The sequence below is a fragment of the Emydura macquarii genome, unplaced genomic scaffold (genome assembly GCF_026122565.2).
Source record: "Emydura macquarii macquarii isolate MOO-44397 ecotype Brisbane River unplaced genomic scaffold, CSIRO-AGI_Emac_v2 contig_1045, whole genome shotgun sequence".
NCBI classification, from domain to species: Eukaryota; Metazoa; Chordata; order Testudines; family Chelidae; genus Emydura; species Emydura macquarii.
Genome location: NW_027131182.1, coordinates 10,292,349 through 10,319,413, shown reverse-complemented (window position 1 = coordinate 10,319,413; position 27,065 = coordinate 10,292,349). Strand labels below are relative to the sequence as shown.

The 27,065-nt window shown below is 40.0% G+C and overlaps 1 protein-coding gene across 1 annotated transcript in view; it reads right to left on the bottom strand.

Moving 5' to 3' along the window:
• Positions 1-5,649: 5,649 nt before the first annotated feature.
• The window catches only part of MALT1 (MALT1 paracaspase), a 72,734-nt gene continuing 51,318 nt past the window's right edge, over positions 5,650-27,065 (bottom strand). Inside the window, exons 12-17 of the mRNA XM_067545465.1 lie at positions 19,188-19,262; positions 17,261-17,388; positions 13,835-13,984; positions 12,127-12,284; positions 9,950-10,075; positions 5,650-8,519 (exon numbers count right to left, since the gene is read on the bottom strand). Of these exons, the coding sequence (XP_067401566.1) occupies positions 8,052-8,519; positions 9,950-10,075; positions 12,127-12,284; positions 13,835-13,984; positions 17,261-17,388; positions 19,188-19,262 (1,105 nt within the window). The 3' untranslated portion in view covers positions 5,650-8,051. The remainder of the gene's footprint in view (positions 8,520-9,949; positions 10,076-12,126; positions 12,285-13,834; positions 13,985-17,260; positions 17,389-19,187; positions 19,263-27,065) is intronic.

Sequence of the window (27,065 nt, the reverse complement as noted above, 5' to 3'; positions counted from 1 at the left end):
TGGATAACTGGGACGATCACACTCAAGATCGCAACCTTTGGAAAAAAAGAGCTCAATAAAGGTCTCCAAAGCCAAGAGAGGAAGCAGTCCAGCTTAGCAGAGGAGAAAAGAGCTTGCGGAAGGGAGAGCCCAGAGGGTCGAAACCAGGGCCCAAGCATAATTTTTGGGCCCAGTACAAACTTGTAACATGGGCCCCCACCCACACACATATCACAATCCCTCATCCCATACATACAATCTCTCATGAGACATGAAATTTTTTTTCCTCATGGTAATGGGGGTTGCAGCTTGGGCCAGGCTCCCCAGAGCCTCCGGGCACCAGTAAAGTGTACCCTTCCCCCCCCATGTGGGGGCCCTGGTCAAAACACCACCTTTAAATGTGACAAATGCGGCAGATTGTCTCTCTTGAGTAGATCTCTTCAGCCTCAGCTGCCATAAAACCAACTGAACAAATTTATTACCTCTCAGGGGCGCATACACATGGTCTCTCAAGACCGAAGGATGCCTACTACTACTACTAGCTGGTGTTCTGCACTAGTCAAAGAGACTCCCAGGTCCATAGCCTTATTCCTTGAGGGAGTGTAAATGGATGGGAGGTGGGGGAAGAAAGTTTTGCATCACTCTGCATCAGCACCTTTGGCTGCTGTGAGGCCTGGTCCATGCTGGGAAGCCCTTATGGGATCCTAAGGCCTAGTCTTCATGTGAAAATAGGGTTACCCTACATCCTGGTTTTCCCAGGTATGATGAGCAGTGTCCTCTATTTAGGAACTTGATGTATGGTAACCCTAAAGTTTTATTGGTATAGCTATACCAGCATAGCTATACTGTCAAAACCTTCCTAGTGTTTAGGTGCTTCAGCCAGTATAGCTAATACCAGTTCCCCCATGCAAAATAAGATTTATGCTGATATAACTGCATCTACATCAGGGCTTTTGTCAGTATAGAAACATTTCCCAAAAATCACACCCCTCACCAACACAACTATGCTGGCAATTGTTTTTGGCCTCAAAGTTAACGTAGATGCTGCTTGCAGCATAAGGTCATGTGATTTGGGACCTTGAAGGAAGGGACAAGGATGAGGGCAATCTTCTGTAAAGAGAGCCACTTCTCATCAGGGATCAGCTTAGAGCTTACAGGTAACTTCACTTGGCTTTGTATTTATTGCATTACTTTCCCACCTACATTCATGTTTTGGCCTATTTTCCACCCTCAAGAATAGAAGTACAAAATCAGTCAGAGCTATGCCTATTCAAGGTAGGACTGACTTAGCAAATTCAGTTCATTTGAACTGTGATAATTTTTGCCAGCTGAAGATCTCCCCCTCAGTGCAGTGGGCATGGCTCTACTATAATTTTGCATAACAATAAGCAATAATAATGATAATTTGTTCTATTACAGCATTGTTCCTCTGAGCATCTCAGGCCCTTCACACAATACTTGGAGGTAGAGAAATATTTTCAGATACACTGTGGTAGAGAGAAAGTGCCATAAAGTGCTTTTCTTCCACAAACCATATGCTGTTAAGATACAATAGTGACTCTTTCACAGTGAAGTCAAAAAGGGTTTTGACACTTGATCTCAAAACTATATCACGATTGTTGGTGCTTCATTAATACATATTACTCTAAATATACTATTACTATTTCATATATTTAAATACTTAGCAGCTGGAAGCACATTTTATAAATCTACTTAATTTTCATGTGGTATGTGCAGTATGGTACATTAGATACTGGATTAGTGACTTGTCATACTTGTTTCAATTGACGAGAAAATCGCAGTTGCCAATATGATGACTAAAATGATTTCTAAGTAAGATTGGAGGAGGAAGTCATAGTCATTTCCTCCCGCATTGTAACTCCTCCGAGAGGTAAAAGTATGAGTGGAGAACGGTTGCTGTGGTAACACAAACCCCACACTAATTGTGGTCTCTCGTGTTGGCTGTTCATGGAAACAAAAATGATGGGAAAGGGTTGTGGGTTTTTTTTTTTAAATGGCTTTTAAAATAAACCTGGTGCAGAAACTGCAGCAGCAATACAATATAAATAAGAGCCATGTAATACAACTAAGATAGAAACATGCTTACTGTATCCATAGTCAACTGCACTTAAACTAAAATAGCTAATAAACCAAATAAAAAACAGAATAAATAAATAAAGCCCCAAAGCCTACCACCATTCAGAGACAAGCTGACACATTTTATAATGTATTCTTGGAATTGGATAGATTTGACTTTGTACTATTTAAAACTGGGAGTTTTACACTGAAAGACAATATGCCCATAGTATTCAGTAATTAATGACAATATAAATATAGTTCTGATGCTAATGCATGGAAATTGCTACAACTGTTAATTGGCTGACCACAAGATGAACAAAAACAGCATCAGCAATACAGTGGAACTTGGCTCAAGCAACACAGAGGGATTTCTTAATGGAGGCAGCCTACTAAAAGGTAAGACAAAATTGTACCCAGGTCTGAGGATATTTTGGGGTAGTCTCTAAAGGAAGGAAGTTGATTAATAGTAGTGGTCACTTGCAGAAATACATAGCCAGTAAATATGAAACAAACATGCAGCTGAACCACTTTTTGCAGAGATTCAGATCAGTCTCAACTAAAGTAGGGAGAGCACTTGGATTGCAACAACTGGATGCTGCGGGAAATAGTATCAATGATTCAGAAGGCGGTACTCTGTCCTCTGACTCACTGCAGTACCAATATCCCACACTGCTGGAAGTTGTTATCTTTTGAACAAGACATAAAACTGACATCTGATCACCTGCGGCCACTAAAAATTCATAAGGTCAATGAGTTACATGGGCTTAATTGAGGACAGAATTTAGCACAATATACTTTGCTATTTTCTTCCCACAGTTTCTTTTTCTGTTTTTCAGCATCTCTAATATTAATTCATACTTAATGGTTCTGTGGCTGTGTTCTACACTGTACCATTAACTGATGCCTGGAAGTCTTATGTAAGAAGCTTCCTGGTCTCAACTGGGCCAAAGGTGAGATTAAAGCAATTCCTTAATCAGTACTTGTAACCAGACTCAACTTGAAAAAATGGGTTTTGAGTTCTAATAAAACATTCTGGATATTCAACAGATTTGCTGTGTGACAACTGTTTTGCCATCTCTACTGTATGTATTCAATAGTTAAAACCACGGTAGGAGAGATTTGTGAAGGGCAGAAAGAATCCTTCCTGTTAAACCTTCCTATAGCGCTAGAACCTTAGATGCTACTCCACAGGGGTTACAAAGAGACACATCCCATGCCCCAGAGAACTTGTCTGACTTAGAGAAACATTAAGGACATTAAGCCGAGTGACAGAGAAAGAGGCATATATAGGATTAGATGAATGTCTAATTCAGTGCTTGTATTCTGAGTTGTTATGGCCTCCGTTGGCTATTCCTCTCATGTATTAATATATACAGGAGGAGAACACTTAGTGCTGCCTCTACTTTTAGGTAAGTGCCAGCATTCCCATCTGTGGATCAGTCAAGATGTGGCCAGCATCATGAGCAAAGGCTGATGATACCTACAGTTAAAAGCCTAAACTTCATAACTCCCTAGCCATTCACTTCCAGAAAGGAAAGGAAGAAAAAAATATTCTGAGATATTGGGTTTGCAGAGTTTATGAACTCTGTCAGCTTTGCCCAAACACACTTGGATTTATTTGGTTTTCCTTAAAGCCCCTATTCTAAAACTCTGGGTGCTTACAGAAATATATATAAAATACACTTTAAAAATTAAAAAAAAAAAAAAAGCAAATACTATGACAAACTAGCCATACAAATCAGTTCCAGCTAACAAATACTTCAAGCTGAAAATAACTACCCTCTCCCCCCAATCACCAGATTGCTGAGAGTGTGGGTAGAAGCTAACAAACAAACAAATCCCACCAGAAACCCTGATTGAGGAATACATTCCTATTTAGGAAGGGGACTTAAGCACATGCTTAACTTTACATGTATACTTCGCTCCCAATTAAGTCAATGGGACTTGCACACGGATTCACAATTAAGCACATGTTGGGGATTTTGTTGTTGTTTGGGGGGCCCTTCTGCATTGTTCACTTTGAGAATCTCTTCCACTTAGCTAAGGATGTGGTCCTGGTGGATGGTTTTCTGCTGCCAAGGAAGACTTCTTTAACAGGCTTTGAGCATGTTGACTCTGTGGGGTTTAGCCATGAAACTTCCATGCTACAAGGGGGAAAGACTCAAGGCTGGTATGCTGGAGGCAGCCATGGTCCTGGGTGATTAGGTCCTGCACCATTAGAAGGGCAATTGGAGCAGCCACCAACAGGTCTGGTAGCATTGTGTACCAGTGTTGCCGGGGTCAAGTAGGGGCTATCAGTATGATAGATACTCTTTCCCTCTTGACTTTGAGAAGGACTTTGTGAACAAGCAGAAAGGGGGTGAACGCATACAGCAGGTGGTCTGTCCATGGCAGGAGAAATGCATCTGTGATTGAGCCCGGGCTGTGGTTCAGGAATGAACAAAATTGCTGATGCTTTCTGTTGAGTTTTGTCACGAACAGATCTACTTGGGGAACTTCCCACCCTTGGAAAATGCTGTTTATGATGATTTTATTGCAACAGTAGAAAACAATTTAAAAATTGTAATATGAACAACAGAACTATGGCAAACTTTCAGCTAAATACCCTACTGTATTAGATTGTATCTCAAGCTATAATTTTCATTTAAAATCAGTTACATACAAGAATCCATGTACAAATATATTTAAAAAATCAAAAAATATTTCACTATTTTATACTCCTCCAGAGGAGACTAAAAGCTCCAGTCCATTTGCATTTATGTTAAAGTTACATGTCATTTAGTAAATAAATAATATATTAATACAGAGGTAAATGCCACGAGGGAATATCCATCTTTCAACACAAGTGAATTTATAGATTTCCATTGCTTTTTCTTTAAACAGCTACACACAATAATGCCATTAACCATTTCCAAGTAGAATTAGAGACATTCATTAGTTCCATCATCATACAGAATTGCCACATGTAGAGTCTATTCAATATTCCAGCCAAAATATCAGATAACAGAAGTTGTTTTAGAATAGGACCACAGAATTACAGGACTGTCACTCCTCCCCTCTAAACTATAGCTTTGTTCAATGACCACCTCCTATCTGAAAAGCCTGGATGTGTTCCACATAAACCTGTGCAGCATTTTAAATTGAATCCTTAATGTAGCTTCCCAAGACCGATAAGCATTTATTCTTACCAGCTGTTCATCCTTTATTTTTTCCTGCCTTTTCATTTAGTGTGAAGTTCTGCAAAAATTGTACTAACAGAAATTATTTCATAATTGCACACACTGCGTAAGGGAAAAAACAAAATGCACAGTCACTCAACTTTTTAGCAACATTATTAGAGAGGGATGAGGCTCATTTATGTTCACAGACAAGAATCCATTTGAACAGCAATTTTTTGTATGTAGTTTCAAAGCACCAACGTGTTTTATTAAAAAACAAACCGAGAGTCCTGTAGCACTTTAAAGACTAACAAATTAAATTTCTGTAGGCATAAGCTTTCGTGGGCTGCAACTCACTTTGTCAGATGCACGCTTCGTCTGACGAAGTGGGTTGCAGCCCATGAAAGCTTATGCTTACAGAAATTTAATTTGTTAGTCTTTAAAGTGCTACAGGACTCTCGGTTTTTTCTGTATACAGACTAACCCGGCTATCCCTTTGGAAGATATGACAGCTTTAAAAACCTATTGCTTTAGTTCTAGGAATGTGCATGAAACCTATGACCCTGATCATACAATTCACTGAAGCAGGACACGATCCCATTGACATCAACAAAGCTACACACAGGTGTGCTAGTGCATTGTAAATTTCAAGATTGGGGCCTAACATGGAATGTTCGTGCAGTGGTGCCTCTGCAGATGTATCTCACACCTTCTGTAGCCAGAGTTGAATGAAATTCTTATCCTTCATATCACTTGGATGAGTTTGCATTAGGTAGCTGGGGATTTCACATTTGTAGGTAAGGTTTTTATTTGGAAAATAAGAAAGGAGCTAGTTTTGGCCTGGAGGGGAATGTGCAGGGCTAGTTTTGTAAAACCACAGCAGGAGTATGTATGATTCCAGAGCAGAGCCTGGAGCATGATTCATACAATTTAGCTCAAACCCTCACCCAGCCATTATACATCAGGCACAAATGACTTCTGCTTTTACCAGTTTTTGCTAGACTGAATAAAGGCCTATATGTTATATGTGTGCTCATATTAATGCTAAACAAACTTAGGGCTTAAATTTAGCCTCAGATCTCTACTCTAAAACAACAAATGAGTTAATGCTTATTTTAAAAATTTAAACTTAGACTGGTACTCCTGCAGAGGAAAAGATAATCTCTTCAGAAATCCGTTACCAACACAAGTTGTAACACTTTGGAAGAGCTTCCAAATATATGATCCAAAGGTGAAAGAAGGAGTTTCTCACCATTGTAACAATCTGTAGTGAACCATCCAGCATAATTCTGTAGCTTCATTCCATCTCAATGATTTGTGGTACAGTACCCTTAATAACTGGTGATGCTACTTTATTTGCCCTTTCCTGAAAACATTTCTTGCTTTCCTACTAACATTTCTTTTGTCTTTCCTGCATTGAGCTTGAGCCTACTGCTCTTCAGTCATCTGCTGATTTCTTCCAAGCACTGGATATCAAGGTTTCACAGAGGGATGTTCATAAATTGGAGAGGTTTCACAGAAGAGCTATGAGAATGATTAAAGCATTGCAAAACATGCCTTACTAAACTAAACTGAGCTCCTTGAGAAGGTTAAGAGATGACTTCATCACAGTCTATAAGTATCTACATGGGGAACAAATGTTTGATAATGGGCTCCTCAATCTAGCAGACAGAGGTATAACAAGATTGAATGTTTGTAAGTTAAAGCTAGACAAATTCAGACTGGAAATAAGTTGTACATTTTTAAACAGTGAGGGTAATTAACCATTGAAACAATTTATCAGATGTTATGGTAGATTCTCAATCACAGACAAATTTAAAATCACTTTTTTTTTTAAGACTACTCTAGTTCAAACAGGAATTATTTTGGGGAGGTTCTATGCTTGCATTATAAAGGAGGTCAGACTAGAGGATCACAATGGTATCCTCTAGTCTTGGAATCTATGGAGGGTACTACATGCTTTGCTTGCACATAAACATTTTAAAGAAATGGACGTTTCAATGTTTTAAATAAGTTGAAAATTGGAATGTTATACTTAGCTGATGGTGCAGGTTAGAACAGGAAAGTCTACAAAGCTATTTATCATTTAGTGATTACTATGCTATTTTTAATTACATTGATAAATTACACATATAGCTTAGTTTCATTAATGTGGACATTCCTTTTTACTGCTTTCCCTCATTACTGTTTGTCCCTTTTCCTCTCTTCTCCTCTGCTATTTTTTCCATTTTGTTTTTGCATAAGAAAACTGATCCCTTTGTCAACTAAAAATCAAGATTAGAAAGAGGTACATTATGTAAGCCTTTTTAAGACTATGTCATTATAGAGGCATGTCAGGAACAGCTGAGGAGATCCAAAGCTTCAGTATTCCTTGAAAGCCTGTGATACATGAACCAGACCTCTGTGCATTTCCCCATTTCCACAAACATGCAACCTCGTCTCAATGCTGTATGCTTGCTGCTCTGCTCTTTTGCTGACTGGAACAGTTGCAGCCAATAACTGGATGCCTGTGGGTTAGTTCCTGTGGGTCTCCCATGTACCCAGCTCACGCTTCTCTCCACCCCAGCTCTCCTGCCACCAGCTCCCCATGATTACCCCACACCTGTCTTCACTGATGAAAAAAATTCAGGAGTGAAGAGGAAGTTTATATTTCATTCTTGTCTCTTCAGATCTGTGAAGTTTCCTGGGAGAGAATATACCAATCCACACCCACCCACAATTCCCAGTACTGCATTTGTACTTTTTAACCCCCTTCTCTCAAAACACAAACACACTGCAGAGAATGTACAAGCAGCGCTGGAGTGCCTTATCCCAGGAATGATGCAGAGATCATAACTACTGCTTTTTAGATAACCTGAGGCTGTGGGAGAAGTTGATTCCCAGTTCAACAGTATCATCAGTCGTCTCTACTGGCATATTGTTCTTTCTTATGTGGGATGAGTAATTCCATGCTTCTTGTCTTGAAGTTAGCATATTCAAAGACACATTGCAATGGCATGCTTCTGACTGCCTGAAACGGTTTGAATGAGTAGAGTTTGGAAGATGAACACCTGGGTAGGAATTTGGTTGACGATGATTAGGAGGAGAGAGGTAGTATTCAGCTGCCACTGGATTGGATGCTTGGGTATGGAAAGGACCGTTACCCATGCAAAAGGTTTGGATGCTGCTATTTTTCTTGAATCCATGATGAATCCCTAATTTAGCAATAAGAGGCTTCCCAACATTAACCTCCTTCCTTTCATCCATGGAATCGTCTATTCCTGGATACTCATAATGCAGACAAACTGTGAAGATCAAGTGCTCCTGTGAATGACAGACAATAAGATTAGTTCTTCCTTCAAAAAAGCAGTACAATAAAAATGTTAAGAAGTGATTATTTGTCTGAGGTGGCAATTAACACATTTTTAAGTACAATAACTAATAAACATATAATAAGCATAATTGTTGAAGTGCTATGAGCCTTGCAGTTAAATGTATACTACACAGCCAAAGCCAAATTCTGTGCTGATTTACACTCAGTACACTCTCACTGGAATCAATGAGGCTGCAAAAGATGTAAACTCATTGCAAAATTTTCCACACTCACTTCATACTGTGTTTAAAAACATGTAAGCTTAACTCCCAGAGACCTCGTCCCAAAATTATTTTCCTGTGCTCTTCAAGATTATTTCTATCCTCTTCCCTCAACCATGTGTCAGAGCACTAGCTGCTTCTGTAACGGAAAACACTTTCCCTTGTCACTCTATGGGTGAAATTCTGTTCATGAAACAATTACAAAAGCACTGTGAGGAGTATTTCTATTCATGGATGATTTCTCTCTTCACCTCCAAGTTTCATTTGAATTTTTAGGTAATCTAATTCAGCAACATATTTCCACCACACAGGATATAAGAGTAGAAGGTGCCATTTGCACCTTGCTTGAATTAATATATGTTTTTGGATAACACTAACTCATTGGTTATCTTGATTTATAAACCTGGTGGCAGTAGGATAAGAAGGCACTCTTCAGTATGGCATTCTTCATTCCACCCACCTCCCCAAACACTCTAATTTTTTGCAGTTTCTAGAAGTGTTTGTGTTACCCTCTGGCACAATGTTTTGGAAAGCAGATATGGTAAATCATATACAGTAGAGATGCTAAAGTCATGAAGATCCTATAATACATGTCTGGTCCTTTAACACCAACATTTAACTATGCAAAGTGAGAGTGCTTTAGAACATGAAGGGTTCAAAGGCACAGGCTAGATTGTAAAGAGATTATTTATAGCGTTTCCACTTCTTACTAATGACCTCAATTTATGGCTCTGCTTTAAGGCATCAAGCTTAGTGAGCAAATAGACATGGAAACGCGTTCAGTGATATGTACAAGGTGCTGTGATTCCTTCAGAGAAGGCAATCAATCTTCTCAACCTATAGGGCACATTTTCCCGAGTTGTATTGAAAAGGGACTTGTGGAATAATATTTCATATTCTTTGGCTCTCTCTTTGGAACATATTCGTAGTCTGCCAACTATAAAACCAAGTCACTGAAGTTTGCTCTTAGCCACTCTCGCTCTAAGCAGCTAGAATAAGTGTTTAAATGAGCAATAATGCTTTGAGCAACTACTGAAAATACACATTATCCATGATATCAATTATATAGAATCTAGCTCTTTTAAAGTTGTTGTGAAGCAACACGATTAACCTGTACTGTATAAAGAAATGTGCGAGACAAAAAATAATGTATTAGCCACCTTTAGTTTCTGCAGTGAACTTAGTCTAGTGTAGAGGCAGTGTTTAGGAAGATCCTTTGATACTAAATAGCTGCCAGTTTCCTCAGGAGTCCCTTTATTTGCTTCTTTAGGATCTACATCCAGGTCCTGTTGCAAAAAAAGTAAGTGAGAACTGAATTTTAGGTATAAAAAAGTAGTTGAATATTATGGAAAGGAAAATAAAAAGGAACATTTGAATTTTATGTGAAGTAGCTTAAGATTTGAGTTCAACTTATAACTTTTAATTCTACACAATTTATTAAAAAATTTAAAACTAAAAACATTCAGTGTTTTCTTTTTCTTAACAAAAAATAATTATACATACAGATTCAGCTGATATTAGTGAGTCACCTAGGCTGCCTAACTCATCAGCAGTCACAAGTAGGAGTGGTTGTTTGTGCTTCATCTCTTGCCTTCCTAAAATATGACACAAGGCAGATTTCTTCCACATTTCTGACAATGTGTAAATTTGGTTCCCCCCGCCCTTTTCTTCTCCTTTCAAGTATTTCCTCTTCTCTCTAGTCATCATTGTTCCATTTCAAACCAAGACATAAAAACTTAGGGTGTTCTTACAAGCAACTGGACTGCTGCCTAATACCAGAGCTAGCAATATAAACAATAGAGCTTTCCTCTTCTATATTTGAGTACACTAAGATAGCATTAGAATAATGTATTAATTTTCCTTAAATGTGTCATTTTCAGAGTACAATCATGCTGAAGCTGCTATACAAATAGTAATTTTGATTAATTCAAATTAGAACACTATTGATTCCAAGATGCTCAGGTGTCTTTGTGCCCCTCTCAGGGAAGTAACAATAATACTGCCATGATGAAATAAACAAGTCAAAACAAAAAATATGGATCCCAATTAGATACACAAACTTCATTAATTAATTATCTTGGCTTTCAACTGTACCCCACTCTCTTACTTTCTTTTGTACTTTGCCTATTAAGGCCCTGATGTATTCTTTGGATCTATACAGGCAGATCCCAATGCCCAAGCTGAGCCACTGATCTCTATGGGGTTCTGAGCATGCCCTTCTGATTGCAGAATCAGGAACTTAGATTATAAGCTATTTGGGGCAGGGAACTTGTCTTCATACTCCTATAATACCAGGTGTTCTGAACACTTTGCATTATTGTATATGGTGGTACTATAGTAATAGTTCTGTAGGAGAGAAATATTTATTGTTAATTCACAAATAAGTAATTTTATTTACAATCACTATTTAGGCAGCACCAAAAGCACACCTAGGCATTTTGAAGGAATAAGAAAACAAAGCACCTTCCCTAAGGATCTTATAATTTCGGATTCCAATCCTGCAATTTGCTGCACTCTAGCTACAGTGATTTCAGTGCGGCTCCACGAGTGTAATAGGACAGTGTTTCTCAACCAGGGGTATGCATACCCCTGGGGGTACACAAAGGTCTTCCAGTGGGTACATCAACTCATCTAGATATTCACCTAGTTTTACAACAGGCTACATAAAAGACACTAGTGAAGTCAGTACAAACTAAATTTTCATAAACAATGACTTGTTTATACTGCTCTATATGTTATACACTGAAATGTAAGTGCAATATAAATATTTCTAATCAATCTATTTTATAATTATATGGTGAAAATGAAGAAGTAAGCAATTTTTCAGAAACAGTGTACTGTGACACTTTTGTATTTTTATGTCTGATTTTTGTAAGCAAATAGTTTTTTTTAAGTGAGGTGAAACTTGGGATACAAAAGACAAATCAGACTCCTGAAAGGGGTACAATAGTCTGGAAAGGTTGAGAACCACTGTAATAGGGCACCTGATAAGTGGTGACTTGTAGGAGGATGGCCTAAGGGACTGATCCTGCAAGGTACTGAGTGTTCTCAGCCCCCTCTGATTTCACTAGGAACTGCAGGCATTCATCACCTTGCAGAATCAGGCCCTAATTTAGATCCAACAAGTAACAGAAGTCAGGATTTGAAGGGAAGGGGACAAAGAGAGTTTCAACAAGATCATGGGATTTGTTTTATATATGCATCTTGCTTGGTTCAGAATTCAAATTTTAAAATTCTCCCTCCCCCCAAAAAGGTGCAGTCTGGCACAAGAGCAGAAGCAGACAGCCACTAACTTAAATAACAAGTGATCACTGAAACACAGAGAGGAAACACTTACAAGTGGGAAGTCTGTAACATAGGCTTTGCAAACTAATATTTCAGGTGGTTTCTTTACTATCCTTGTGTAGATGATCATGACGTTGGAAAACTCAGCTGCGAACCCCAGCTGAATCTGAACACCACACTTAAATTCAAGACACATACTTTCTGGAAGTTCTGCAAATAAATAGTTTGGATAAATAGGTTTAAAATATTCTTGTCAAAGCCTAACATGCGTCTGCCATTGTTTTAGCTATCTAAAAGGACATTCTCCTCCCTTCCTCTGACTATTGTTAAACATTTATATTGTGCTAGTGACTAGAAGACAACCAGGCAGGTATCTCTTTTGCTAGGTGCTGTAGAACAAAAAACAGCAAATGCCAGACCCTGGGCCGAAGAGCTACCTCTTCAACCCTCAGTTTCTGGGCTCCTTTCCAAATGGGATGTAACAAGAGAAACAACATTTTACATGGGTAGAGTAAGAATATGTCTATACTGGTGACTTATGCTGACAGCAGAGGTTTTTCTGTCAGTGTAGGAACACCACTTCCCCAACCCTTGTTGATGAAAGCCCTCTTCCATTGATGTAGCTGCATCGACACTGGAGATGCTGTTAGCATAGCTACATCAGTCATACACCTGAGTGACACAGCTATTTCGATTCGGCCTCTATACTGAAAGTGCTTGATCCAGCCAAGTTAGCGCTTAATGGCTTGTCTACACAGTAATGCTGTACCAGTTTAACTACACCATTAAAGTTAAAGCAATACAGTCCCCCTAGTGTAAACACAGTTATACTGGTATAAGCCTCCTTAGCACACTGGAAGTAGAATAAGCTTTATAGGTGTATAACAAATATATCAGTTAAAAAAGAAATCACAACCCTAACTGAAATAGGTATGTCAGCACCAAAAAAAACCACCACCAAAACCAAAAAAAACTGTTTAAACCAGGCCTATGTCTTTGTAGCTCACAGGGCTTTGTGGATATTTTCCTATGGATGGAGCAAGGCTTAAAATAAAAAGAGAAAAAATGCAGTGGACTGCCTAGAAATATGCAGAGTGACTATGAAAAAACCTGAAATCCTTGGTTCTGATGGCAGAACCAGCACATTTCTCTATTCTGGGCAGTGATTAAAAAAAAAATAGGCCCAAGAATGAAATCACTAAATCACAGAAATAAAAAGGGGAAAATTGTGAAGGCACAAATAGGAGTTAGGTGCTCAACTTCCATTGATTTTCAACAGGAACTGGGCATCTAACTAATCCGTATGCTTATAAAAGTGCCTAAGGGATTAACAGTCTGATAATTTTTTCTTTCATCTCCAATCTTCTCTTAAATGCATTACAGACAATTCAGTACCACATTCAAACCTATCAGAAAAAAAATAAAATTCTTCCTTAAAAGTAATTCAGGGATAATGTCTGAATGCTGCTCATGAAGTTACTTCACATGAAGTGAATTTAGCATTCCCTATTTTTCATAACAATTTTGTCCAGAATAAACCCATGCAAAAACCTTCACAATCTGAACAGTCCTCTGAACTTTATGCCTTGAGTCAATTTTGACTCATTATATCATACCCAATGAAGAGAGCAATACTAAGGACTAGGCACTGTGCCCACATATATTTTCAACTGAATTATTTAAACAAATCAAGTGAGATAAAGAATAATGAAATTCCCATCTTGAAAGGGATATTTTCTGGAAGAGACAGTTTACTGTACCATGAGCTTTGGCCCACTGTAAATTCCGTGCCAGGGACTCTGCAGATGATCCTGTTTGTTGAATGGGATCAGTTAATGCTCTCTTCTCAGACAAACTGCTGCGAATCTCCAAAGCTTGCTTGCCTTTGGTAAGATGACACTTGCCCATATCTAAAGACAAATGCAAATAGTTTTCTAGGAATCAAAGCTGCTGAAATTCTAATTAAAGCAGCTACCTCATTGTAGTGCAGTCATGTTATTATGGTTACAGTTGCATCAGCATTTCTATGATGAACTCATTTTCAAGGATGTTTAATGATTGGCTATTCAAATTCACTCTAGGCTGAAAGGAAGCATGCAAGATGTCTCAGGAGAACAATTTTTTCTGTAATGTGTATTTTTCAACATGCCTCCATATTTACAATAAAATTCTTCAGTATACCCTGATTCAGCAAGGTACTGAAGAACATGACTAACGTTAAGCTTATCCAGTCACATTCTTCAGTATCTTGCTGAATGAAAGCCTATTACATTTAAAGTTTGCTTTCCCCCCCCTCCAGCTGTTTTTGCTGTGTATAAGATTAAGACCAATAGCTAAAGAGTGATTTGAATTAAAATCAAGGTTTATAAATCATGAATTTGTAAATTTGAACTATTTAAGATTGGGATTAAACACACACACACACACACACACTTGAACAGTGGTCAATGTATTTTCCTTTGGAATGTAACATTTGCCACACCCGATCAGCACATCAATACATCTAGTCCAGTATGCAATCTCTGTTAATAATTAATGGCTCTATCACATTACCTGATGACATCTTTCACAGGGTCTTGACCCATACATAACCTCAGAAAAGACAGACCTCATTCTCCTCTCACTTACATGAATATGAACCCATTAACTTCAGAATAGTTATAAATTCCCACCAGCGTGAGAGGAGAACCAGGCTCTGTATCTTCATTCTATGCACCGTGTCCTCCTTTGCAGCCATATACATGTTAAAATAGTAAGTAGTAGTAATAACATTTCTGATGACAGTTAAAGCCAATCTATGATAGCGCCTTGTCAGTTGTGAAATGCTATACATTGAGACTCCTACATATTCCCCCCTACACATGCAATCAACTGCAATCTTGAAGTTTGTGATCATCATTTTAAGATTTAATAGCTAAAACTCTTATTTGTTTTGAATAGTGGTCAAGATTGTCTTATAATAATAGTCCTGTGCATGTACAAAGCTTGTGATAAAACTTAATAAAAATATTAAAACAATGACCTACCATTCCATATTTTCATATTTAGTTAAACAGAAGATAAGCCACTTAGGGAAAAAATGCAAGACAGGCCAGGAAGTAGCAATTGAAAAGAAACTATCATCTATGAATCCACACTCTAGTGGCATGGGTGAGTCATACTCAATTGGTGGTGTTAAAATTGTTAATCCTGCAGCACGTGTTTATGGTGCAGCTAGTCACACAATCATCATCATTTCCATTTTCTCCCTATAGCACTGACACGTTAAAACTGAACTGTTTTAACTTTTGTAACACCTTTTCAACAGTCTTTCTTGTCAACAGCAACCCAATTTGGCTGCATATTTAATATGGACTTTGGACTTTTGGTTTGGACTTTTCTGATTTATGAATTCTTGTCAGATACAGACACTGAGCCAAATTCTGTCTTCACTTACAACCCTGCAGCCTCACCGAGTGCAATTCACAGGTGTAAGTGACAGCAGAATGTGGCCCATTATCCAGATTTTAAGTCTCAGGCTCTAGGACATTTGGACAATATTTTTATTGAAATTTTATTTTATTTTTTATTTATTGGATTTACCTACAACTCATATCCAGCTTCTTGTCCACTGTAATCCCCGGGTCCTTTTCTGCAGAACTGGTCCCCAGGCTGTAGCAGTGCATGGGATTCTTCCGTCCTAAGTGCAGGACTTTGCACTTGTCCTTGTTGAACCTCATCAGATTTCTTTTGGCCCAATCCTTTAATTTGTCTAAGTCACTCTGTATGCTATCCCTGCCCTCCAGTGAATCTACCACTACCCCAAGCTTAGTGTCATCTGCAAACTTGCTGAGGGTACAATCCACCCCATCCTCCAGATCATTAATGAACATGTTGAACAAAACCAGCCCCAGCACCAACCCCAGGGGCACACCGCTTATTACCGGCTGCCAACTAGATATCGAGCTGTTGATCACTACCTATTGAGCCTGATGATCTAGCCAGCTTTCTATCCACCTTATAGTCCATTCATCCAACCCATATTTTTTTAACTTGTTGATAAGAATACTGTGGGAGACTGTATCAAAAGCTTTGCTAAAGTCAAGGTATATTACATCCACTGCTTTCTCCACATCCACACAGCCAGTCATCTCATCACAGAAGGCAATCAGGTTGGTCAGACATGACTTGCCCTTGGTGAATCCATGCTGACTGTTCAGATCACTTTCCTCTCTTCCAAGTGTCTCACAATGGATTCCTTGAAGACCTGCTCCATGATTTTTCCAGGGACTGAGGTGAGGCTGACTGGTGTGAAGTTCCCCAGATCCTCCTCCTTCCCTTTTTTGAAGATGGGCACTATATATGCCTTTTTCCAATCATCTGGGGTTTCCCCCAGTCACCATGTATTTTCAAAGATAATGGCCAATGGCTCTGCAATCACATCAGCCAACTCCCTCAGAACTCTTGGATGCACTGCATCCGGCCCTGTGGACTTGTGTACGTCCAGCCTTTCTAAATAGTCCTGAACCTGTACTTTCAGCACAGTGACAAGACATGACACAGGTGTTTTTAGTGACCATATGATCATCATGATACGACACAGGTGAATGTGAAGTGACCATATGATCATCTCAGAACTGTGATGAAAGTTGCATTCTCACAAAAATTCAGAATAAGCAGTATGAAAGCCATATTCTAATGGCACATCAACAGCAGAGGTATTATGTTAAGGGGTGTTTCAGAGATCAATAGTAAATATATATGCTCTGTCTCACTTGAAATAGTGAAAACGAAAGCACAATTAAATCCTAACCACATTAAAAATATTGGATATTAAACATGCTTTTTCCTTTACACATTAGATTTTCCTGAGGGAAAGCCTTAAACATGCCTCAATATGAAGCTTTTTAAGCAACAATTGAAATATAAATTCCATCATACAACAAAGTACATTTGAATGAGTAGCACCCTTCATCCCATAGGAGCTCAAACCAGTTTATAGCAGGGGTCTTTGTTAAGAGGTTTCAGCTTTTACCCAAGAGATGGCTGCATTTTGATAGTGAGTTTACAGAGTGTAGTAATAAGAATATAGAGAAGGAAGTGAAGAACACTCAGTGTATCAGAGGACTTTAGATAGGGGGGAAAAGTTTGTTTGGGGTTTTCTGTAAAATGGAAGCTAAGGAAATTAAAATGTAGGTTGGTTTCACCTTCTGCAACTTCATCAAGTAGCACAGTAATCTTCTTGTCCTCTAACATGCGTTCTTTCAAGAACTTCATGAAAATCCCATTGGCTAACCCAGAGTGCTGAATTTCAAAAGCTTCTGCTCCTTGGCATCTTTAAAGTATAATAAATATAAGAAGAAAAAAAGACAGCGATAAATTACTAATATTTTATAAGACCTGTATATAATATAATATAATATAATATAATATAATATAATATAATATAATATAATATAATATAATATAAGATAATATAATATAATATAAGACCTGTTGCTCCTTGAACAAATTATCTTGGGGGACAAAGTTCTTCAGGTCTGCCCAACAGAAGTTGGTCCAATAAAAGTTATTACCTCATCCACCTTTTCTCTCATGTCCTCAGACCAACATGGCTACAATCAGACATGACACATATGTCATAGTTCAGGGTAATTGAATCTATAGTCCAGCAAGGGCACTGACTCTCAGACTCCCCTGGCAATTACATCTCTTGGGTGGAAACATGCATCTCACTCCCTTCTGACCAGGCTATTTCCAGGTTGCACAGCTCCCTGTTTATACTGGGAATTCCCCAGCAAAGACAGATTGTTAAGCATACCTGATTTGCCTTTCTCCTCAGAGATGGTGAACCGTGCAATTGCCACAGTTCTGAGTTACAACACAGCATTTCCTAGGCAAGCCTATTTTATTTAGGTATAATCATTAAAGAAAATGTTCAGTACAATAAAAGAACTTACATGCATTTTAATAAGCTTACCAGATATCCCCCCAACTGTCTCCAACATGGGCTCTAGCAGGTGAGTCCTTGAAGTCGCCTCCCCTCGCCCTCCCAAAGGAGTCTCTTTTGTGGTCACAAGTTCATAACAGCCTTAGCTCAAAACTAGCACCCTCATGAAAAGTTTATTCCATCCTTTATATAATGCAGGGGGTCTTTGATCTGGAGTTTCCAAGAGGAGGCAATTTATAGGCAGTGGGTTTTTCTCCCTGGGTGTAGCTCCAATAGGTCTCCCTGGTACCTACTAGGAAACCCACTTCACACATGTTGCCCCAAACAGTTCTTTGAAGATCCTAGCATTTAAATTAGTCATGTCCCTAGAAAAATTGCATATATTCCTACAACACAAACAACTGCATTTTTAATACTATACTCCACGGTATAATTCAATAAAGTTCATTTTGATTCCTGTAGGAAATTGCTATCTGTCACAAACAAACATAGCAGACATTATAGGCATATGGAGTAAAATTTACTATTCTCCATAGTTTTTAATACCAAATTATTGTTTATTAGAAATAAACTGGTGCATCCCTGAAGTTGACTATTAAAGTAACTGCAGGCAAGTCATTCAGCAGTTTAGGGAGATGAGCTGTAGTGTCTACTGCTCTTGACAGGAACAGCTCACATCCGAATGGGGAACATCAAATCAGCCTATGAAAATATACATTTGATATGTCTATACTCAGGCTATGTCTACATTTAAAACGCTGCAGCTGCAACACTTTAGCAACAGGAAGGGCTCTCCCATTGCTGTAGCTAATCCAACTCCCCAAGAGACAAGACAGAAGAATCTGTTTGTCAACCTAGCAATGTCTACACAGGGTGTTAGGCTGGCTTAACAACAGTCGCTCAGGAGTGTGGATTTTTCATACCCCTGAGTGATGCATCTGGGTCAACCTAACTTTTTAGCGTAGACCTGGCCATAGCCAGTACATTTCTGGAATGTCAAGTCAGAATAGTGGCAATTTTAATCATTCATAAATAGCCCAGGAATAGCATAGGGACATATATTAGACATGAGTTACTTGTGCTCTTACACTACTGAATAGGCTATTTTTTAAAAGGTCAACTAAATGATCTTAATGGTCCCTTCTGGCCTTGAAATCTGGTGGGGTGAAGGGAAGCTTCCTTACGTTGCATATCCAAAAACGATGTTAGCTGTAACCTTCAGGGCATCCAAGATTAGAATGGTATCATCATACTCATTTCTATAATAAATGGAAACAAAAGTTTAGAACGTGACTCTGACAACGCAATCAGACAAGTGCACCAATATACACCATAGAAAACAGATAATTTTCCCACCTCAGGAATGAATCCATTAATGGATAAACAGACAGAATTAACTGCATCAACATTTTCATGAAAACAAGACTTAGACATAGCCAAATATTATTCATTGACTGTGAGGGCACCTCTTATACACTGCTGTATAATTTGGCCTCAGTCCTAGCAAGGAGAGTCTTGGAAACCATTAAAAACTCTCAGTCATTTTAGGCTAATAGAAACTTGATGGGTTTTCCTTTCAAAATGTAGCATCAACAAGGTTGAGATGTGATGCCATATTTCTTAGAGACATATTTTATACTCAGCCAATGAAATGTGATGTTAAATTGGGTCATTAGTAATGAAGTTCACAGCCTCTGGAAACACTGTAGCAGTCACGAGGAATAATCTCTCTGGTAATAACTCAGCAGGATCAGATGATATTCACTTAAGAGTTCTGAAGGAACTCAGATGTGAAATTGCAGAACCACTAATTGTAGTATGTCACCTATCGGCCTCTATAATAGCTGACTGGAGGATAGCTAATGTAATGCCAATTTTTAAAAGAGGTTCCAGAGGTGATCCTGGCAATTACAGGTCAGTAAACCTAACTTCAGTACCAGGCAAATTGGTTGAAACTATAATAAAGAACAGAATTATCAAACACACAGATAAATGCAGTATGTTGGGGAAGAGTCAACACAGCTTTCGTAAGGAAAAAAATCAATCTATTTGAAGGTCTCAGCAAATGTGTTCAAGGATGATCCAGTGGTGGTAGTGTAAGAAAGCCTTTGACAAGATACCTCATCAAAGGCTCTGAGCCAAATTAAGCAGTCATGGGATAAAAGGTAACTTGTTTTCTATCTCTTAACCAATGGTAGGAATACAGAGTAAGTTTTCACAATGGAGAAAGGTAAAGAGCGGGGTCCCCCAAGGATCTGTACTGGGACTAGTCCTGTCCAACATATTCATAAATGATCTGGAAAAGTGGGTCAACAGTAAGATGGCACAGTTTGCAGATGATACAAAATTACTCAAGATAGTTAAGCCAAAGAAAACTTCGCCACCTCACTGTTGCCCAGTCATCTAGTTTTGTGAAACAAAACGGCAGATGAAATTCAATATTGATAAATGCACAGTAATGTACATTGGAAAATCCCAACTATATATATGAAATGATGGGATCTAAATTAGTTGTTAAAATAATGAGAGTCCTGTAGCACTTTAAAGACTAACAAATTTAATTTCTGCAGGCATAAGCTTTCGTGGGATGTAAGGAACAGAAATCACATAGGAGGTATATATATACATATCCAAGGGTAAGGAACAACAATGGGGAAGGTAGATAAAAGCAAAGTCCATTCAGTTAGAGTAGTTGAGGCCTATTCACAACCATTGATTAGGAGGTGAGAATGTGTGAACAGTGACAATTACTTCTTGTAATGAGATAACCATTCCAAGTCCCTATTCAGACCCAGTTTGATTGTGTCAAGTTTGCAGATGATTTCTAGCTCAGCAGTTTCTCTTTGAAGTCTGTTTTTGAAGTTTTTTTTGTAGAAGTATGGCAACTTTCAAGTCAGTGACACAGTATCCTGGGAGATTGAAGTGTTCTCCGACTGGTTTATGGATGTTGTTATTTTTTATGTCTGATTTGTGTCCATTTATTCTTTTGTGTAGTGACAGTCCAGTTTGGCCAATGTACATGGCAGAGGGGCATTGCTGGCACATGATGGCATATATTACATTAGTAGATGTGCAGGTGAATGAGCCCCTTATGGTGTGGCTGATGTGGTTAGGACTAGTGATGGTGTCACTAGAGTCGATGTGTGGGCACAGCTGGCAATGGGGTTTGTTGCAGGGGTAGGTTCCTGGGTTGGTCTTCTTGTATGGTGTACGGTTGCTAGTGAGTATTTGCTTCAGGTTGGGGGGCTGTCTGTAAGCCAGGATAGGTCTGCCTCCCGCAGCTTGAGTGAGTGACGGATCATCTGCTAGGATAGGTTGTAGATCCTTAATGATGTGTTGGAGAGATTTTAACTGGGGACTGTAGGTGATGGCCAGTGGTGTTCTGTTGTTTTCTTTGTTGGGTCTGTCCTGTAGTAGGTGATTTCTGGGTACCTGTCTGGCTCCGTCAATGTGTTTCTTCACCTCTCCAGGTGAGTATTGTAGTTTTAAGAATGTTTTATGGAGATCCTGTAGGTGTTTGTCTCTGTCTGAGGGATTGGAGCAAATCCGGTTGTATCTTAAGGCTTGGCTGTAGACAATGAATCGTGTAATGTGTCCAGGGTGGAAGCTGGAGGCATGAAGATATGTATTGCGGTCAGTTGGTTTTTGGTATAGGGTGGTATTAATGTGACCATCATTTATTTGTATTGTAGTGTCCAGGAAGTGGATTTCTTCTGTGGTTAATAGTGGGGTGGAAATTATTGAAATTCCAGTGGAATTCTTCGAGGGACTCTTTCCCAGGGGTCCAGATGATGAAAATGTCATCAATGTAGTGTAGGTAAAGGAGAGGTGCTTGGGGATGAGTTTTGAGGAAGCGTTGTTAAATGATCTCTGAGTCATCGTGGATAGTTCTCTGAAAAAACATTGTCCCAATGTGCAGTGGCAGTCAAAAAAAAAAGCCAAAAGAATGTTAGAAACCATTATAAAAGGGATAAATAAGACAGAAAATATCATAAAGTCGCTACATAAATCCATGGTATACTGCATACACTTTTGGTCACCCCATCTCAACAAAGGCATAGGTTTTGTAGGCCCTTAAGGAATCATTTTGTTATTGGGTTGGTAAATACCAAATGGTCTTCTATCTTAGAATGGAATGCAGTAATGGCAGTCAAGTGTACACGAATGGAGCTTGAAGAGTGTCCTGAACTCTTGAGTTCTAGGATGTAGTCCAGAAGGAGTGGTAAGAGAGTATTCAGAGCTGAAACATGTTTGGTGTAGCACCAAGTCTGGAATCTTTTCCATTAGTGTAGCTAAGCATGGTAGGTGGTCAAATGCCTACTACTTAAAAGGATCTCCTTTATCTCATCCAAACAAGTCATCTCAGGAGCCTGGAATCATGAAGAAGCCATGCCTTCAGATGGAGAAATTCCAGATTCGGGTGAAGAATTTGGCCTGGATCCTGAGAAAGGAGGTGTGGAGTCAACTCTAGGGTTATTGGGGGACAAACCACCATGCGCAAGAGGTAAGGATACCATATCTGCTGGGGCTACATTCGAGCTATTGGTATGACTCTGACTCAGTCTACTTTTATCTTCTGCAGCACCTTGAATAGTAGGGGAAAGGGTGGAAAGACATAAAGGAGAGGTGCATTCCATGTGATAAAGGAGGCATCCCCCAGGGATTGATGACTCAGACCCTCTCTTGAGCAAAATCATGGACATTTGGTGGTTTTGGGTGTGGTGAATAGATCTATGTTTGGGAATCTCCAGTGGTTGAATGTTATTTGTAGGATAGCTGTCTCTCTCCCACTTGTGTTCTTGTGAGAACTTCCTGTTCAGTGAGTCTGCCGTAGTATTCTGGTGACCAGATAGGTATGCAGCAGAGATATTGATGCCATGCTGGATTCACCAGTTCCACAGTTTTAGGGCTTCGATACACAGAAATTGAGACTTTGCTCCACCTTGTCCGCTGATATAAAACATATAGGCGATGTTGTCAGTCATTACTCTTATGTCTTTGTTACTAATTACCGATAGAAAGTGGAGACGTGTTGCGGACTGCCTGTAATTCTAGAAGGTTGATGTGCAACGGGGACTCTGATGGGAACGACTTGCCCTGTACTGTGTAGTTCTGTAGATGTGCTCCCCTACCAAGGAGGGAGACGTTGGTCATCAATACCAAGGATGGTGGTGGTTGGAGGAAGGGAACTCACCTGCAGACATTCTGGGGTTTTGTCCTCCTGTCTAATGAGTCCTTGATCTCAAGTGGTATCAAGAGATTTGTTGAGGCTGTGTCTGTGTGGCATGTAAACTGTTCGAATACATCCCTGAAGGCAGCACATACGAAATCTGGCATGTTTTACCATGAATGTGGTTGTTGCCACATGACCAAGCACTTGCAGACAAATTCTGGTGGAGTTCTGTGGACTGGTTCGTATGTTGGAAATTTGGCTGACTATTGTCAAAAATCTGTAGGTTGGTAACAAGGCTTTGGCCTCTATTATGTCTAACAGTGATCCAATAAATACCAGTTGTTGTACTGGTGTCAGTATTGAATTGTGTGTTTATTTCAAGACCCAGACTTGAGAAAAGGTTCATTGTCCTTCCTTTGGCTTTGAGCGCAACACCTTGGGATGAAGCCTGTTTTAGGCAGTGATCTAAGTGATCTCCTTGTTTACAGCAGTGTGCTGCCACCACTGCTAGGACTTTGGTGAAAACTCTGGGTGCTGTGGAAAGGCCAAAGGATACTACCCTGTATTGATAATGGTCTGTTCCCAGGACAAATCTGAGGAATCTCTTGCATCAAGGGTGTATAAAGATGTGGAAGTGTGTGTCTTGGAGGTCAAGGGCCGAGAGCCAGTCCCCCTGTTCCAGTGCTGGGATTATTGTTGGTAATGTGACATCTTGAACCGTTGTAGTTTCACGAACTTCTTGAGTTGCCTCAAATCGAGGATAGATTTCCATCCACCATTTTTCTTTTGGATTATGAAGTAGTTAGAATAAAAGCCCTTCTTTCTGTGTTGGTGTGGGACTGCTCTACAGCACCCAGTCGCAGAAGGTGGCTTATTTCTTCTCATAGGAAGTGTTCGTGAGACTGATCCCTGAATAGAGACCAGGGCGGCAGGCTATGAATGGGATCAAATATCCTTTGTCGATAATTTCCAACACCCACTTGTTGGAAGTGATTGTCTGCCACGTAGGGCAGAACAGGTTCAGATGATCACCGAACTGATGGAGTACTGTTGTTTGTTGCAGCACCTGATCCAAGGGGACACATCTCAGGGCCTTGACCAAATCTTCAAAACTGTTGTTTTGAGATGGATGGAGGAGGTGCAGCTGGCTACGTTAAGATCTGCCTATGTTCAGGAGGGGGCCTCTGATGCCTCCATTGCAGATCATATTGCCGTTGGGAGCCGAAAGATGGAGGTCGAGATCTCGGGTTAGGTTGTTATCACCTTTGTCTCCTTTTTGGCACTGGTGTATAAATGCCGAGGGAGCCTTTGAGTCCTTCAGTGAATGAAGGGACTTGTCAATATGCTCAACAAAGAGCTTGGAGCCTTCAAACAGGAGATCTCCACCATGGTCTGTACTTCTTAGGGGAATCCTGATAGATGTAGCCATGAAGCCTGTACCTTGTGACTATGTAATACTTAGCAGATAGATCACATATGAGCTGAAACATTTTAAGAGTATGTGTTTTCATTTCCAGATATCAAAATGTTGCAATAATGAAGCCCACAGGTCAAAAAATTCATTGATGGAACCTTGTGATTAAATCTGTCACTATGGATCAGGCCGCTGTTGGCAGCATCCAAGGACTGCAGCGCTATACATGCCAGTAGTTACCTTCAATTACGAGTGCCTGGAACTGCTCATTCTCATCTTCTGGGATATGTTGAATAAAATAATTGCATTTGGAGTAGTTTATGTGATTATATTTAGCTATGTGCGCCTCGTAGTTAGTGATCCTAAACTGTAGCGTGACTGATGAGTATGCCTTGCAGCCAAAGAAGTCTAACCGCTTCCATTTTTTGTCATATGGGGTTGTCCTGGAATAATATTGTCTCTCCTTCTCATTGACTACATTGATGACATGGGTATTTGGAGTAGGGTGGGAGAAAAAGAATTCCATGTCTTTTGCGGGGACACAGTATTTCTTGTCCACTCACTTGAAGATAGGTGGTATAGATGCAGAGATCTGCCCACTCACCTTGCGTAGGTCTAATAAGGCCTCATTGATCAGGAGCACAATTTTTACTGAGGTGGAAGTCTGCAATATGTTGAGTAATTTATGTTGCTGTTCTCAAACTTCCTTTGGGATCTGTAGAGAGTCTGCTATTGTGTGAAAGAATTCTTGAAATTGCTTAAAATCATCCACAGACATAGGGGGTAGTGGCATGATTGCTTCATCTGGGGAGGATGAGGAGATGTTGGCTGGTGGTGTAACTTCTTCCTCCAGTTCTTCCTCATGTTCTTGAAAGGTTCTACCTCTGGGTTGGGGGGCCTGCAGACCAATGAGGAAGGATAGTGTCTGTGTCAGCCCATCAGTGGGCAGTTGAGGGAAGTGTTGCCTACATGCCGCCCACGGGTCCCTACAGGGCCAGTGCAGGGGAACAGGCATAGGGAGTGGCATCCCCAGGTGCCAGTACCAAGCACCTGTTTCGGTTCTGGTATTCTGATATCAAGGGTGCATATAGGATTCCCATTGTGCAGTCCCTCTATAAGATGTGGGGGGTGCATGGTGTAACCAAATAATCATCCTCCTCACTGGAGAAGGGGGGGCAGTTCTAGGTGGTGAGAGAAAATGTGGTGGTATTTCCATCTCTGCAGGAGAGACATGTATTATTGGCAGCTCGGTACGGAGGAACGGTGAATCCGGGGTTTCCAAAACGATGAGGTCTCTTTGGGAACCTGACCTCTGATGGTACCAGCATGATCATGATCGGCACCCTGTTGTTGTGAGTGCATCAGTGCTATAGAAAGACTAGGCCTGGGTGCAGATGTTGTTAATGCCGACGGTGCCAAGTTCAAAGTGCAGTGTGCCATGTAACCAGTAGATGACATTGAAGACTTCATCAGTGCTGAGGCACTTGGAGCTGTGTGTTTAATTGAGGTAGTCAGTACCGACTAAGATTTTTTTTTAATCTGTCTTTATCAGTTTCATGTGATGGTACCTCTTTATGCAGTCCTGCCCTCTTAGGATCCTTGGACCTATCAATAATGCCAGTACTGGAGGTACTAAGGCAATCAAACGACCCAGGACTCACTCCAAAAGATGTGTAGGCCACCCTCCTTGCTAGAGATGCCTTTTTTGGAGGTGGTTCCTTAATGGGTGAGCTCAGCTTCTGTTTCTTGTCATCCTGACAAGAGACTGTAGAGTTTCTCTAGCAGCGCACAGTGAGTGTGGGGAAGTAGATGAAGGTGCTGATGGAGACTGCTGTGCAGGAAAGGTATTGAGCTTTCCGTCATGATCAACTTTAGTTTCACTTCGTGGGCCGTTTTCAATTTGAGACAGTGGGTGCACTTCTGTGGTATGTGCCCACCTCCCAAACAACGAATGCACTGCAAGTATCCATGCTCAGGGGGACAGCCTTGTGGCAGGAGAGGCATCTCTTATATCTGGGGGAGCTGGGCATAACCCCGAGTAGGGAGAACTTCCCTGTAGGGGAGAGAACAGGAACCTATACTAAGCTAAGAAGTAATGGAGAGGGAAGAATAAAAAAAAAATTATTTTTTTTTTAGGGAGAAGAAAAATAAGGGGAGAAAGCGACTACTAACTTTCTACTTAGAATGGAAAAATGCTATTTCTAAAGGCACTAATGACCGCTATGAAGGGCTCTGCTAGAGATTCCGTCCCAGACTAAGGTCGGTTAAAAAGGAAATGAGGATGGTTGGACCGCACAGCGCTATATAAATGTCGCTTAGGGAGTGAGATGGAGAGGAGTGCATATGCGGCCCAACAGGCACTGCTTCTGAAGATCTCTGATCCCAGGTGCAGGGATGCTAGTGCACCTGAAATGGAGCACCCATGCAGATACTACTCAAAGAACTGTTTTTCAGGAGGCAAGAGAAAGCATCATC